This window comes from Engystomops pustulosus, chromosome 5 (genome assembly GCF_040894005.1).
Source record: "Engystomops pustulosus chromosome 5, aEngPut4.maternal, whole genome shotgun sequence".
Taxonomy (NCBI): domain Eukaryota; kingdom Metazoa; phylum Chordata; class Amphibia; order Anura; family Leptodactylidae; genus Engystomops; species Engystomops pustulosus.
The window spans coordinates 49,493,869-49,508,264 of record NC_092415.1 but is presented as its reverse complement, the minus strand read 5'-3'; the positions used below and the strand labels follow the sequence as shown (position 1 = coordinate 49,508,264).

Sequence of the window (14,396 nt, the reverse complement as noted above, 5' to 3'; positions counted from 1 at the left end):
CAGAAGCATTTGACCCAATTGTGATGGTACCTAGTAGGTTAATCATGTTGGAATGATTGAAGCAGAAACTGTAGTGTAGTTATCAGCACATGCTGACTAAAAGCATATTTGTCTCAGCTGAGAGAAGAATGCAAGAATTTTTAAAAAATACAGTCAATGACCATTTAGTTACAGAGCCAACTGTGGACCAAATATGTGTTTTATAGAGGAAAAAGGGATGAGTATTCATTTTTAACTGTAAGAGTAAAACAAAACAGTAGAAGAAACAAAATAAGGATTCTGGTCTGCCGGGATTCACTAAGGTCATGCGCCGGAGTTCACCTTCTTCTTCCTGGTGCATGTGAGTGCGTGATCTTGCGTCACAAATCATTTTTTAAATTCCGCGGTTTTTCCGAATCCGTCAAGTTGTCCGACGTCCAAAATCCCGGGCAATTCGGTGCAAGATGGAAATATTCGGGAAACCCGACGACATTGCGGTGTTCGGACCCTTAGTAAATGAGTTCCAATGTTGTGGGCATTATTTAGATGACTTCTGCCACCTTTCATGAGCTGTACATACCAAGATCACCACTGAGGCAAATAGGTTTATTTTTTTTAAATATGAGTCTATTAACTCCTTTAGGCAAAAACGTAAAAAAATCATAGAAAACTTGATTGAGCTCAAAAAACATTGGGGCACATTTACTTGCACCAGTTTTCTGGTAGACTTTGCAAGTTCTTTTTAGTGAAAACTGTTTGCACATGTATTTAACATGTGCCTGCGCCACATATGTGTTGCATGTAACCCTTTTGTGTCATGGCTACACTGTTCTTCATGCAACACAAATTTTTGTCGGACCGCGCTCCAGATTTAACATGAGAAGTCCCACAGAAATGTGTTGCACGCCCCATGTTAAAGGTGTACCAAACACAATGCACTCTGTTGGGGGTTTGCAAAGGGCACCAGATTCTTGAAGAATGGCCGCCAGAAATCCTGAATCTGACCCTATTTACAGACAAACTGCACATAGTTCTTAGTAGATATACTCCATTGACCCAGTTCTAATAAACTGTCTGTTACTGTTTTCTGTCTAACTTTGCACTAGAAAGAATGTCAAATCTGCCTGCACATGTATTTGTAAAGTGTCTGTGACAGTTTTGTGTGGGGACTGCACCGTGCCTGACGAGACAGAAAAAATGTGCACCCAAAGGGGTGTGTTAGTGCTTAGTCAGAGTTTGCAACACATTTAATACAGCAACTCAACAGAATTGTGTCACATGTTTTATGTGAAAGGTACACCAAAAAATAAAAAATGGTGCATACTTCCCGAGCAGTGCAAGATGCGCCAGATAATTGAAGATTGTGCGCCAGTATTCAATAATCTGAAGCACCCTGCAATTTTGTGAGGGGAAACTGCACTTAGTACAGTTTGCCTCACTTTTGATAAATGTGGGCCATTAACTGCAGTAGTAACAGTTGTTGAAATCTTTGAGGGGCTATGATAACCAAACATTTTAACAATCACTGGATTAAGATTCTTAACGCAGCAACCAGGCTGCTACATAGATGCCTCCAGTAAGTGCCAGTCACTGCACTGGTAATGTATCTCCATCCAAATACAGTTTCAAATAACCACCCACATCCGCAAAGCTCTGCACAATGCTGCACCTCCCTGCCTCTCCTCTCTAATCTCAGTCTGCCACCCAACCCATGCTCTTTGATCTGCCATTGATCAATTCAATTCCTTAATTCAAACTTCTCACTCATGTCTCCACAACTTTTCCCGAACCACTCCAATTCTCAGGAAAGCCCTACCCTAGTCTATCAGACTAATACCCAATCTCAAAAGCATCAAAAGTGCTCTAAAAATCAATCTATTTAGGCAGGTAACATTCCCTAACTGTGTGCAACTTCAACTTACTCTTTACTAACCCATCCTGTGTCCTCCTCCCTTCTGTTATCTGGTAAACACCATATACTAAGTACCAGGCTTCTCTACGATCCCATCAATTTTGACAGCTGATGGCTGCTGATGGCTGTTTCCAGCAGCAACATTTTTTGCATATGTTAAATTATGTTTCTTCTGTTGCCTTATAAAGAATGGCTGGACATGCAGGGTCCTCACTCCTATTGTTCCATATGACTATAGCTTTACTCTGTAACATCTTACCTGTATTTTATTTGTATACAAAGTGCTACAAAATATGGTGGTGCTGTATAAATAAAGATTATAATTACGATTATTGTTATTATTGTAACTAAACCTGACACATTATTATAGGGGTAAAATGAGTAAAGTTTAAATAAGAAATTTCTCACCCATCGCATGAAGTTTCAGTTACGACTGAGTAAAATTCATGCATTTACTGCCAAGGCTACTGAATACCAATGGACACCTTGGATCTTGCCTGGTAGTGCACTACTATTACATAAATTCTGCCACAGAATAACTGCCTAGATATGGATTATAAGAATAAAAAGGGAATATGCATATGAAAAGTGCCTACGAAAAAAATGTTTCCAAATTATTTAATTATTTCATGTTGTATAGTTAGATGAAAGTCACTAAGTAAGACCATAAATCATTTCCTGCATTCATACATTCCACATTATTCAGCTTTTGGACATAACAGTCACATAAATTGAAAACGTTGGTTAATCTGAATCAAAAAAGTTAGATGAGGGATTATTAACCTGGAAAGACCAATTTTGGTATCAGAAGAAGCTTTTTACAAAAAGCTGTATGTGTCGTCAGACAATTACAAATTTTAAAGTTCTTATGTTGAAAAAATTTCTTAGTAAAATCACATGATTTTTAACATTTTTTTCCATTATACTTTAAATATTTACTACTAAAAAGAATGAAATTCTACAATTTTCCCTTTGGCCAGTAGGTTTTATAGCTGCCAGACAATTGCTAATTCTGCATGGATTTTTACAGTAGTCTCACTTCAAAGATTGAATTACAAAGGAAGATATCACCTTCACTAGAATAGATGACGTCACAGCTTATTTCCAGATTTTTATTGTATGTCTAGAAAACTTTACATAGACCTCACTGATGTGGTTCCAGACCTGCTAACAGGTTGCTAAGATTGCTGTAAAGCCTATTACTACATGTTATAACTAGAGCCAAGGTAAGATGGGAGCCTGTTTAATATATAGACAAAAAATAGAAGAATATAATAGACTCTACAATCAGAAAATAAAAATCCCTATTTTTTTTTAAGATTCCCATGTCAGAACTACTGCAGGAGCTTGTATTGCAGATTAAGTTCCCTTGGCTGAACACCCCACACTGGGAGTAATGCTTTGTTTAAGGACTTATTCACATGGCCAGGTGTTCTCCCGGACTGGATCCCCAGAGGAGGGGGAGCGGTGAGCGCTCTTCACCCCTTCTCCCTCCATAGGCAGATGAGCGACCAGCCTGCAAATCTGCTAATGTATAGGACAAGTACTGTGGGCTCACTAGGCTGTGACCGGAAGCCAAAGAAGTCTATGGAGTCTGTGATCTGCAACTAGATCATGGCTCCCATAGCGAACGAAAAAAATGCAGATTCGAATAAAGGTTACAGTGCAGAAGTAATCAGCATTGGCTGTTATTCCCTAAATGCTCACCTTAGATAATGGAGGGGAAGCATACTAGTCCCGATGATTTGTGCTGTCAGCATCCAGCAGGCAGAACTCACACAGTGGAAACAATTGTATCAAAGGTAATAAGTACCACACATCGAGAGTAATCCATTTGCAGTTCCAATGGCAAAGTGATATCTTTATTTCATAAAATCGCTTGTGTGCAGAATGTTTTGGCCTTGCATCTCAGCCTTTCTCAGGAACAATCAGAAGATAACAACAATACATTTACATTCCTTGGTTGCAATCTACAATATATAAACCTATTTACAGTTATCTAAAATACTTGAGTGGCCATTACAAGAAATGAGTCAAAAACATAACTTTCAGTTAGTTTTATAGGGTCAGAAAAAATTGCTTGTTAGAGAAAGATTTTAAGGAACAAGGTAAGCTTTTGTCAGTCCAGTTCTCTGAAAAGAGTTACCCTTACCTATCTATATCTATTCTGATGCCTTCTAAAAATTTTCTGCCATGACCAATACCGATTGCCTTATAAAGAAACCTAACAGCTTACCCAAAGACTCTACAACAAAACTAAGCTCAAATTTATTGACTATCTTTGACAAAGTTCATAAAGCTGAACCAAAAGTTAAGTTACACTATTTTTTTCAGGGGTGCTGGGAAACATTTATTTTAGGAAAAGTTTTAAGGTTTATTTCCATTTAAAATCCAAGTCCTTTGGTAATGAGGTCCATAGGGTGGGTCTAATAATCTTTTAGTTGCATAGAGAACCTTCAACTAGTCTTCAACTCCTGATTCTTTAGAATTGTTGGGTGCATTGCATGAGGAACCTGACAAAGCCACATATGTTGAAGGTTAACTTATATGTCTGCAGCAAGGCGCAGTAGAGGATAACTGTACTGAATTTAGAAGGTGGTGTGTTCCTTCATATTTGAATGATTGTGCTCTAAGTGCTCAGTTTAGATTAGGTTTGTCCAACACCTTAACAGACCTTCTAGCTAGTAGTCCAAATTCTACTAAGCTGAAAGAGACTATGGGGGTAATTTATCTTATCTCTGTTTGTTTATGCCTGTTTTTTTCCGTCTTCTTCTTTGGTAATTTATCAATCTCACTTTTTCCTTGTGTTAAATGTTTTTATTTTCAGATCTCTTTTTGAGAGATTTGTTACAAATGTCTCAAAAATGTTGCACAAATGTCTCAAAACACTTCTTTCCATTTTCTAAGTTTTCCTTAAAGGGAACCTGTCACCAGGAGACCCATTTATAGCACTCCCCCAATCCCCACAGAGCATAGTACATACACTGCCAAAGTGTTTTTGTATAAAAAATAGGTTTTACAGAAAAAAAGATATGTTATATTGTACCTTTCATTAGCATCTGCTGTGTGACTAGGCAATCGTCCCCTGGGAGTGGCTAGAAAGCAGCAGTCCCCCCCCCACCGTTGGGAAACAGCTTCTTCATGTGTCATTTTCAAATATATGAATAACTCCCCTTACTCAGGATTGGCTGTAGAGGATCAGGGGGCGTTGTTAAGCCAAGTGATGGGTGTTTTTATATATTTGAAAAGGAAACATGGAGAAGCTCGTAGCAGAGCCGAGCACACTACGATGCGGCAGTTTCACTGCTGATGACATCATAATGTACGCCGGTGGGCAGAGCGCATGGATGCGACTTTGTCCGCTCTGCTACAAGTGCCAGGGGGAGCGCTGGAAGGCGAGTAAGTTAATTTTTTTATACACCTGTGTATAAGTCGAGGTGGGGATTTCTGCTTATACACGAATATATATGGCAAATCGCTTCTGAGGATGCTAAAAGAGTATATATAATTGCCAGTCATTATTAATAAATGGTGGCTTCGAGTAAAAGGAACATATTTTATGCTTTGGTCCATAATCTAAGAATTTAAGGACCCTCTAAGCCCAGAGCAAGCTTGTTATTTACAGTGCCGACATCAATTGTGCACTTACAGCTGGTGTCAGCAATAGCTTTATAGGATCACCTTTGTAGCACTTTCCTAAGTGTCTGTGTGTTTCATGGTCTCAGGGGAAATTTATTATGTGTTTTTGACATTTTTACACATCGTTAGCTTTGAAAAGTGTCTAGAAAAGCAGTGTGGCAAAGAATAGTGGTTTAAAGTTATCCAACCAAGAGATGATGTAAGGAATAAAAAGTGGCTTTCATGTCTAGTAAGATGTGTTAACCTTATTATTCACTTCATTCCATACTCACATATGTCATGTTCTGTCTAGTCCAGTTCTATCTCGTCTAAGATAAGATAAGATAATCCTTTATTAGTCCCACAGTGGGGAAATTCACAGCGTTACAGCAGCAGAGAGGGTACAGAGAGTGAAGTACAACAATAATATTAGGGATAAATGAACAAAAAGAAAAGGGGGATAAAAAGACAAAAAAGAGACAGTTTGATGTTTAGTCTGTGGATGGGACCTTCATGGACTGGTTAGGTGGGGGGCGCAGGTTACTTCTGTTTGGGCCTTGTTTGTTGAACAGCCTGACGGCAGCGGGGAGGAATGACTTACGATAACGCTCCCTCTCACACTTGGGGTGAAGCAGTCGGTCACTGAATGTGCTCCCCAATGCCACCACAGTCTCATGCAAGGAATGGGAGCTATTCTCCAGAATAGACTTCAACTTACACAGTGTCCTCCTCTCTATAACTATATGACTGTAAATTCACTTTTATAAAGAAAAGTGTTCCTATACATTTTATAAGGCTATCAGCATTGACTGTGTCAGGACAAGTCTCCAGACTATTATGTTTCCATTCACATGGTCTTCATCTACAGATTAGCGATGCACAAATAAACAATGAACAAACTATTTTATTTAGTGACAAAGGTTTTTTTTTTACAGACCATTGGATAACACTACGAGATCTAACAGTTCAGAAGTAATTTCCTCTCTTAATACTGTATCAGACCACAAATTGCTTTTGCCAGATGTGATTCTTGTTAATGTCATTCATTCATAAGACGATGGATCTGACGTTCATTTCTAAAAGCCTGGTTTGATTTAAAAGCAGGTTGCAATGTCAGGTTTTTAGTTCATTGTCACTTTGTATCATTTCATTTAGAAAAATAGCTTTGTATTGGATACAGTTTTTCAGAAAAATAGCTTTTCTCACAGAATTCAACCTATTATCTATAACACTTCTCTATGAAGTCACCTTTACCATTATCACATCCAGCTACAGGACTTACTTTTGTGCATCCTCAGTATTCAGTTCTATAAAGACTTTTATGATTAGAAATACAACTATCATTCTATTCACACCAGGTTTCACATTTTCAAAGTTCATGAACTGCATCTAGTTGACCTTCACAATATCAAACTTATAAAAACATAAGCAATGCTGAAAACTACCAGAAATATCATTTATGCACTCAGTAGTGCAGCGGACTGGTTTCTTTTAAGCTGAAAACATATTGGGAATAACTCCAGTTATGAAACAAATAGTTTTACATTTCAAGAAAAAATAATCTGGTCCGTAAGTTAACAAAGCCTCATTTGAAAAACATAAAATTTATTTATTTAGTAAACGCTTATCCGCAATGCAGTAAAAATTATGTGTGTTACTTGTGTACTGCTTCCACAGGAATGAAATGTATATACAGCAGTCAGGAGATGCTACTTAAATACCTTAAAATGATCATCAACAAGTGTGACCACTTTTATAAAAGTAGAGGTTTTATTAGTTTGCTGATCTGGAGCTTGTTTAAGCATAATGTCAAGGTGGTAAAATATTAGCAGTGAAAAATAGTTGTATCACGTATTAATTCCTCATAATTTTTTAAATATTTGGATGTAAGAGAATGAGGCCAACAATGCATAAAAGGCAATACATCAATAATTTCATGATAGCAGCACCTTGGACACCACGAAAACATAAGAGAGTCCATCATCAGCCACAAGATGCTGATGCTGCCAATGGTCGCCTGGAACACCAAGTTTGATACTGCCCTGTAGAGATAATGAAGTGTTCCAATATACCTATGCAAGAGCTTTATCAGGAGCTTTGAATGTCCTCGAAAGATACTTAAACTGTAGATTCATGGCATTCACGGCTCGCCACGTCTTCATGCCTTTATGGTTTGTTGAGGGTAGGAAACAGATACAAATTGCTGGTCTTACAGAACGTCTACCATCAGATTACTGATGGTAGACTGTCCTCACAAGCATGCTCACTAGCTCTAGGGGTTATATATATATATATATATATATATATATATATATATATATATATAATTCACACAGAAATTGCGGCAGTACTTGCTATAGATACAAAACGACTCAGTGCACTTCCCAGGACCTGGACCAAAGTCCCTCCACATATAAAATAAAAGAAAATTGCAGCACTCCGAGATTTAAAAGTGAAAAAGAACGTACTCGTTTATTCCAACATGTGTCAAGCTACGTTTCTGCTTCTTAGACCTGGAGCCTGCTTGAAGAAGGCTCCAGGTCTAAGGAGCCGAAATGTAGCTCGACACATGTTGGAATAAACAAGTATATATGTTTATTTGTGGTTCAAGATATATATATATATATATATATATATATATATATATATATATCCAAGAAAAAAATGAGACTGCACTCCAAGGTAAATCTGAAAAAAAGGATGGGAGCTTTATTAGCCCAAGTGCAACGTTTCAGACCCTGTTCAGGATCCTTTTTCAAAGCTCCCATCCGTTTTTTCACATTTACCTTGGAGTACAGTCACATTTTTTTTTTGGATATTTTCATCTGGTGTGTCAAGACCAGGATATTGGGGTTTGCACCCACAAAGTTATTTGTCAATCTTGGTGCTGCTGGACTTTTCAAATGTTGTATATATTTATATCTAGATAGATAGATAGATATACCTATAACACGCATGCACAAGATTTACAGACAGTTGGTTGATGTGACCGGCTGTCCGTGAAGAGCCGACGGCTCATAGGTGTGCAAATTGAGTGCCATGGTCTAATTAGTGGACAGCGGGGCCATGAGGCGCTCAGGCTCATTTACATATTTTTATAAAGTTCTTTTCTTGGGAATTCTGAAGTTCTGGAACTAAGGAAAAACAGCTTTTAAGCTTTATGATTAAAAATGAAATGACTATGTCCTGCAGATATCATGGAAGAGGCTGTGCTATGTAAATTCTCAATTAGAGAAATACTGTAAGTGGGAGTTGGAAACCATTTCCAGAATATTTATCATGGATCATGTAATAGTACTGACGAATGGTGTATAAGAAATAATTGGGTAACAAAAATTGTAGCTTGAGTGGTGACCATATTATGTATGTAGATTGAGTTCCTACAGTACATACATGTCACAACGTGAAATAATACATGTAAACTGTATAATACATTGTATTTCACAACTATTCAAGTATCCAAAAATAATAATAATAATATCAATAACAAATAATATCAATATTACAATATACATACAATATATACAAATTCTATAGTGTTGCTAATATTAATTCATTGTGATTAACTTTGCACAAACACATTTGTTAAATTAACTTTGTTCAGAAAAAATATGAATTTTAAAGCATATTTTTTTATTTCTTCTGATGTGAACATATACAATACAATACATATAATACTATGTATATACAATATACATAATCAAGTATTACGTATTCAGCTTCCAGCCAAGACACTGTGCACAGTGTTTATTGTACATTTCATGGATCATTATGAAGAACAAAGTGCAATTACACATTACACACATTACAGCATTTACAATATTTTGAAGGAATACAATATTTTACTTTAAATAACAGGCTCTAAATAAACTACACATGTACATCTGACAACTATATACATTTATTTACTGAAATCTATAAGATCATATGTGTACTCAATATTTATATTACAGTGAAGCACACCACTCACGTAATGATGTGTACATGTGACTTTGCATTCTTTAGGCTCATAGTTAAGTCCTGGAACGGTTCTACTAAAATATTCCATCTAAAAATCGTCAACAATAATCATACTGCAGATGTTATCTGAGTTAACCCAAGTTCATTGGCCCCACTTCCTCCTTGAGGTGTGTAGGAAGTCATCTCCACTGCTAGTCATACTGGCTTGGTAGTCCTCTCACCATCCCTCGTGTAGGCAGGGTCATGAATAGTGTTCCCAACTCTGCTGTTTCCTTGCCGATCCAGTCTTAGTTTTGAAGGAAAGCAAAAGTCTTTGAAACATCTTTTAAAGTTCTCATCCAGGAAGGCGTACAAGATTGGATTTAAACTGCTATTAGTATAGCCCAAAGCAATGCAGAAATAATAGATTGAGCTTACAGCAATGCCTTGTGGGACATCTACAAGGGTCTCAACCAATACAAAAATATGAATTGGGGTCCAGCAGATAATAAACACTGCTACAACCACCAGCACAAGTCTTGTTATGCGCCGAAGATTTCTGTCTTTTTCCCGAGATCCAGAAAGTAGACGAACACTTTTCAACCGCAGGATCATTAAGGTATAACAGATTGTTATAATAAACACAGGAATGATGAATGCGAAGATGAAGACGCAGATTTTCATCACTGTGTCCCAGTACCAGTACGGAGTTGGAAATTGAAGGGCGCATTCAATGACACCTGGAAAGTTATAGAGAAAATTAAAGTCAACAAGATTTGCGGAAAATAATATGCTGGTATCCATGCAGACAAATTATTACTATCTCTGTAGACCCCAGGTGCTCTAGATGCACATTCAATCAGATAACAAAGTATTGTATTTTACAAGTCAACTTGATTTTATTGATATTGAGGTAATACATCACCTGCTGCTACAGTGATTATGTTATCTGATCCTTCCAAAGACAAAAGTTTTGACAACTCAAATAAATCAACTAAAATTTTTCTTATACAGATGGTCCCCGGGATACATACAAGATAGGTTCTGCAGGTTTGTTCTTATGTTGAATTTGTATTTAAGTCAGAACAGTATACTTTACAATTGTAACCCAAGTCAAAATTCTTTTGGTCTCTATGACTACTGGATTTTAAAAAGTTGGAATGTCATAAGATCTAGGATTAACACTAAAGCTTAATTGCAGACACCTGTGATAACTGTTATATCTGTTTATTGTAGTCAAAGGCTAAAGTACAGTAAATTACCAAAATCCAGAGGTCCGTTTGTTTGGTCCCTAATTATGCACTGCTTCAGAGAATTATATTATAACTATGTTGTCCCTGACAGGCAGACGTAATCAATCACTGCACTATGTCTGGACATGTGTTTATTGTTTATTGACAAACTGAATGCAACCCAGATTTCCCAAGGCCCTGGATTTTATCATTGTTTTTTATTAAACAAGATATTTTTCAGTAGTCTCAAGGTATGTTTCAAGGTATGTTTGGTTCATAATGCATGAAATCAAATTGTAGATTTCCTTTAAGCATGTATTTAGCATAGCATGGATTGACATAATAGAAAAAAATACATTAACATTTATACATTAATATTAATATTGCTAATGAAAAAGGTAAAACAGTAACCTATGTATAGTACTGTATGTCAGCACAAAACATGCACTTTATGTCATACAACTCACATCCGCATCTTCTAGAACACATCCTTTTCTATTTACCCATTACTTCTATTTTTTACAATAGAACAATAGAGCTGCTATCATCGCCAAGGCCATGCTAGTATCACAATCATAAGACTAGTTTTCAAGGTTTCCTCCTCCACTGACTATAAAGATGCAGATATACAAATTCCTGGAACGCTGTGATATGGTAGTTCACAGTAAAGGAAAGAAAAACGAGTGGTGAACTTGCCGTTTCCTCAAAAACAACTGAACAAACCGGTTTTAGAAGCAAAAAAATCAATTCAAATGATTGTACAACCCCAATCATTTATACAAAGCTCAATTTCAATCAGTCCACATTTATAAAACCTGCAGGACCAAGGCAATAGTACAATTCATTCTACAGGAAACTAAACTGGCTGCCTACTGGTACAGTGAAAAGGGAACGTCACATTTAACAATCATTTTCTGGTGTTAGAAGAGATTAAAGCGAATAGCAACTTGTTCAGTTAAAGTCTCACCACTACTTCACCCAATTTAAATGAAAAATCATTCATTTTGTATATGATTATTTCTTAATCTATGGAAATTGCTATATAGAAATGTACTGCACAGGCTTCTATGTCTCAGCATATAATAATGATTTCCATCTAATTTTAGAAATACTAATATGCAACTGAACTTGTTTTGGGAAAAGGTCATTCCACATTTAAAAATATTTTTATTATTATTATTATAATATTTATTATTATTATTAATTTTATATTATACTTGATAAGCAGCAATAAACTCTTATGTCCAGTGTTAGTCCTGATAAGAGATAAGAGTTGAGGAGATCCATGAGATGGATATAAAACATAATGACACTCTCCTAACTTAACTCCAACACACACAGTCCGCTCTGCTATATGCCTCCCACCCGGATAGAGACCTTATCTGTCTGTAGACAGTAATGTAAGTCTCTGCGCACTTCTGCTTGCCGGCAGGAAGTGCCTGTGTCTGAGCTGGTCTGGTACTGCAAGGGGGAGGGGCAGGAGGCAGAGCGCACTGTAGTGTACATACAAGAGAAGATATTCATGGGAAGAATCTGACCATAGTCAGAAGAGTTACAGTCGTATCCAGGAACATTCAAAATGGTTAACTCCAGGACTGATCGAGACAGGTTGGAATTATCTCTGTAAAATGCTGTTTTTTGGGTTTTTTTGCTAATAACAGTGAATTAGAGAATATGTTATTTTGTTATCCTGAGTATATGTAAGAATCTTGTTTTCATGGGAATACCCCTTTAACTGCTTATATCTACAGTTGGAGATAACGGACCTAAAAGCCCAATGCAGCCTGAAAGATGAGATTATTATCTTTAACAAAAATCTGGTGAAAGGTTCCCTTGAAATATAATTTTTTGTATGGGGGATATGTACAGCAGCTGAAGATAAGATAAAGTGTAAGTGAGATTTGATTTATTGATTTTGCTTTATTTACTTCTGTAGAAAACAATATTGAAAAAGTTAAGAAATTGCATAGGGCACGAGGCCCCATGGAACATTTCCCATATGTGCCAGTTGATATACACAGTGTTTCCATATAATGATATGTAGGGAGAGCCTTATCGATCCACCATGTCATTTACCTGCCCAGAATGTTAGTGTATTGAAGTGTTTCAGCAATAATTCACAATAAAACTGAGAAAAGAACAAAACAGGCATCTTTTAACCTAAAGGAATAACACATTTTACTGTGGCCTGAGTTTTTTTTAAACGTCATATACTGAGCCTTATTCTATTAATTTTTAAATTATTTCAATATATTTAAAAATATAAGTCCCCAGGTTTCCTTGGTTTATGTTTTTTTGCCTATTCTACTAATGTTTTGGACAAACGGATTTGAAATATTTTATTCATGCAGAATCAATGTATTTAACCAATACCCATTGTACATCTTTTGCCATTTCATTTAATAGATGTTTTATTCAGCAAAAGGTCCATTTTCCAACACTGTGCAGAGAACATGCACGTACACTATAAATTATGTAACAAGAAAGGTATTTAACTGTGAATAATCACCAACTTACAAAACAAAAATAAGACTAGCCCAATTGCAAACAGCCCAACATTGTGACACCAATAAGTTATCACACATTGATTACTGCAAATTGTATCTCAATAAAGGAGCTGGGTGAAGAAAACTAATTAAGTGGAGACAAAACTAAATCAATATTATGATGTAAAAGAATAGTAAAGCGCTTCCCCGGAGGCCTCAGAAACAAGATTGACTTCATTTGAATTCATAGTTAAACTGTGACAAACAATTGCCTGATTACCTTTAGATACATGTGCAAAGACTGTGCCTCAAAGCCCTGCTCACAAAAGCGAGATATAAATACTATACTACCCTATGTACAAGACTGATGCAGACAAATCTTTACCTTTGCCATCTATTTTATAAATGTGGTTTATGCAAATTCTTAAAATAGAATATGTTATGGACATAAGGCATATGAGAAGTTTTATCAAGGCTTGTGCTGGTGGCTAAGATTTATATAGTCACAGTTCCTGGTGCATGGCCAGGAATTGTGACTATTTCCCCCCTAATGCCACCTCCACACCAAGCAGACATGTAGGGGCATTGAGTGGGGTGTGCAGACCGGGGAGTTTCATAAATAACCCAATAGAGTTTGGTGGGAATGTTCCTCTATAAAGGAAACCTAACATTTGATTTGATGCAGAATGAAACAAACATACCTTGAGAATGTTGTAGCTAAACTGATGCAGGATAATATCTTGGTTAATCCCTGAGCTGAGTGGTTTTGCTGATAAAACAGATATAACATTATGATAATGAAGCTCTATCATTTCTATGGCTCCTTCAGCGCTTGGTTCAACTCTTCTCCGAGCACGGGGGTTACTCTCCACAAGAGGATGATGTAATCTGGCTTGTGCCTGAAGGCAGAATAATCAATTGCTGCACTATCCCCCAGCTGCTGTGTATGAGTGACCCAACTCAGGTTGATTAGTCATGTCTTGACTAACCTCCATTTCTAATTACAAGGTCCCGTGTGTAATGTGTTTATGTCAGCCAGTCTGACCCAGCTTTCCCAAAGTCCTGAATGTTATAGTTTTTTTCAGCAAAACCACTCAGCTCAGGGATTAACCAAGATACAATCCTGCATCAGTGTAGCTTCATAATTCATGAAATCAAATGGTAGATTTGATCTCACTGCGGGAGAAAGAGCAGAAACAAGGCACAAATAAGTTGCTTTACTTTACAAAG

At 36.8% G+C, this 14,396-nt stretch overlaps 1 protein-coding gene across 1 annotated transcript in view; it reads right to left on the bottom strand.

Annotated features, from left to right (window-relative positions):
* Positions 1-9,130: 9,130 nt before the first annotated feature.
* OPRK1 (opioid receptor kappa 1) overlaps positions 9,131-14,396 on the bottom strand; it is a 41,695-nt gene continuing 36,429 nt past the window's right edge. Inside the window, exon 4 of the mRNA XM_072151917.1 lies at positions 9,131-10,188. Coding sequence (XP_072008018.1) covers positions 9,665-10,188 — 524 coding nt within the window. The 3' untranslated portion in view covers positions 9,131-9,664. The remainder of the gene's footprint in view (positions 10,189-14,396) is intronic.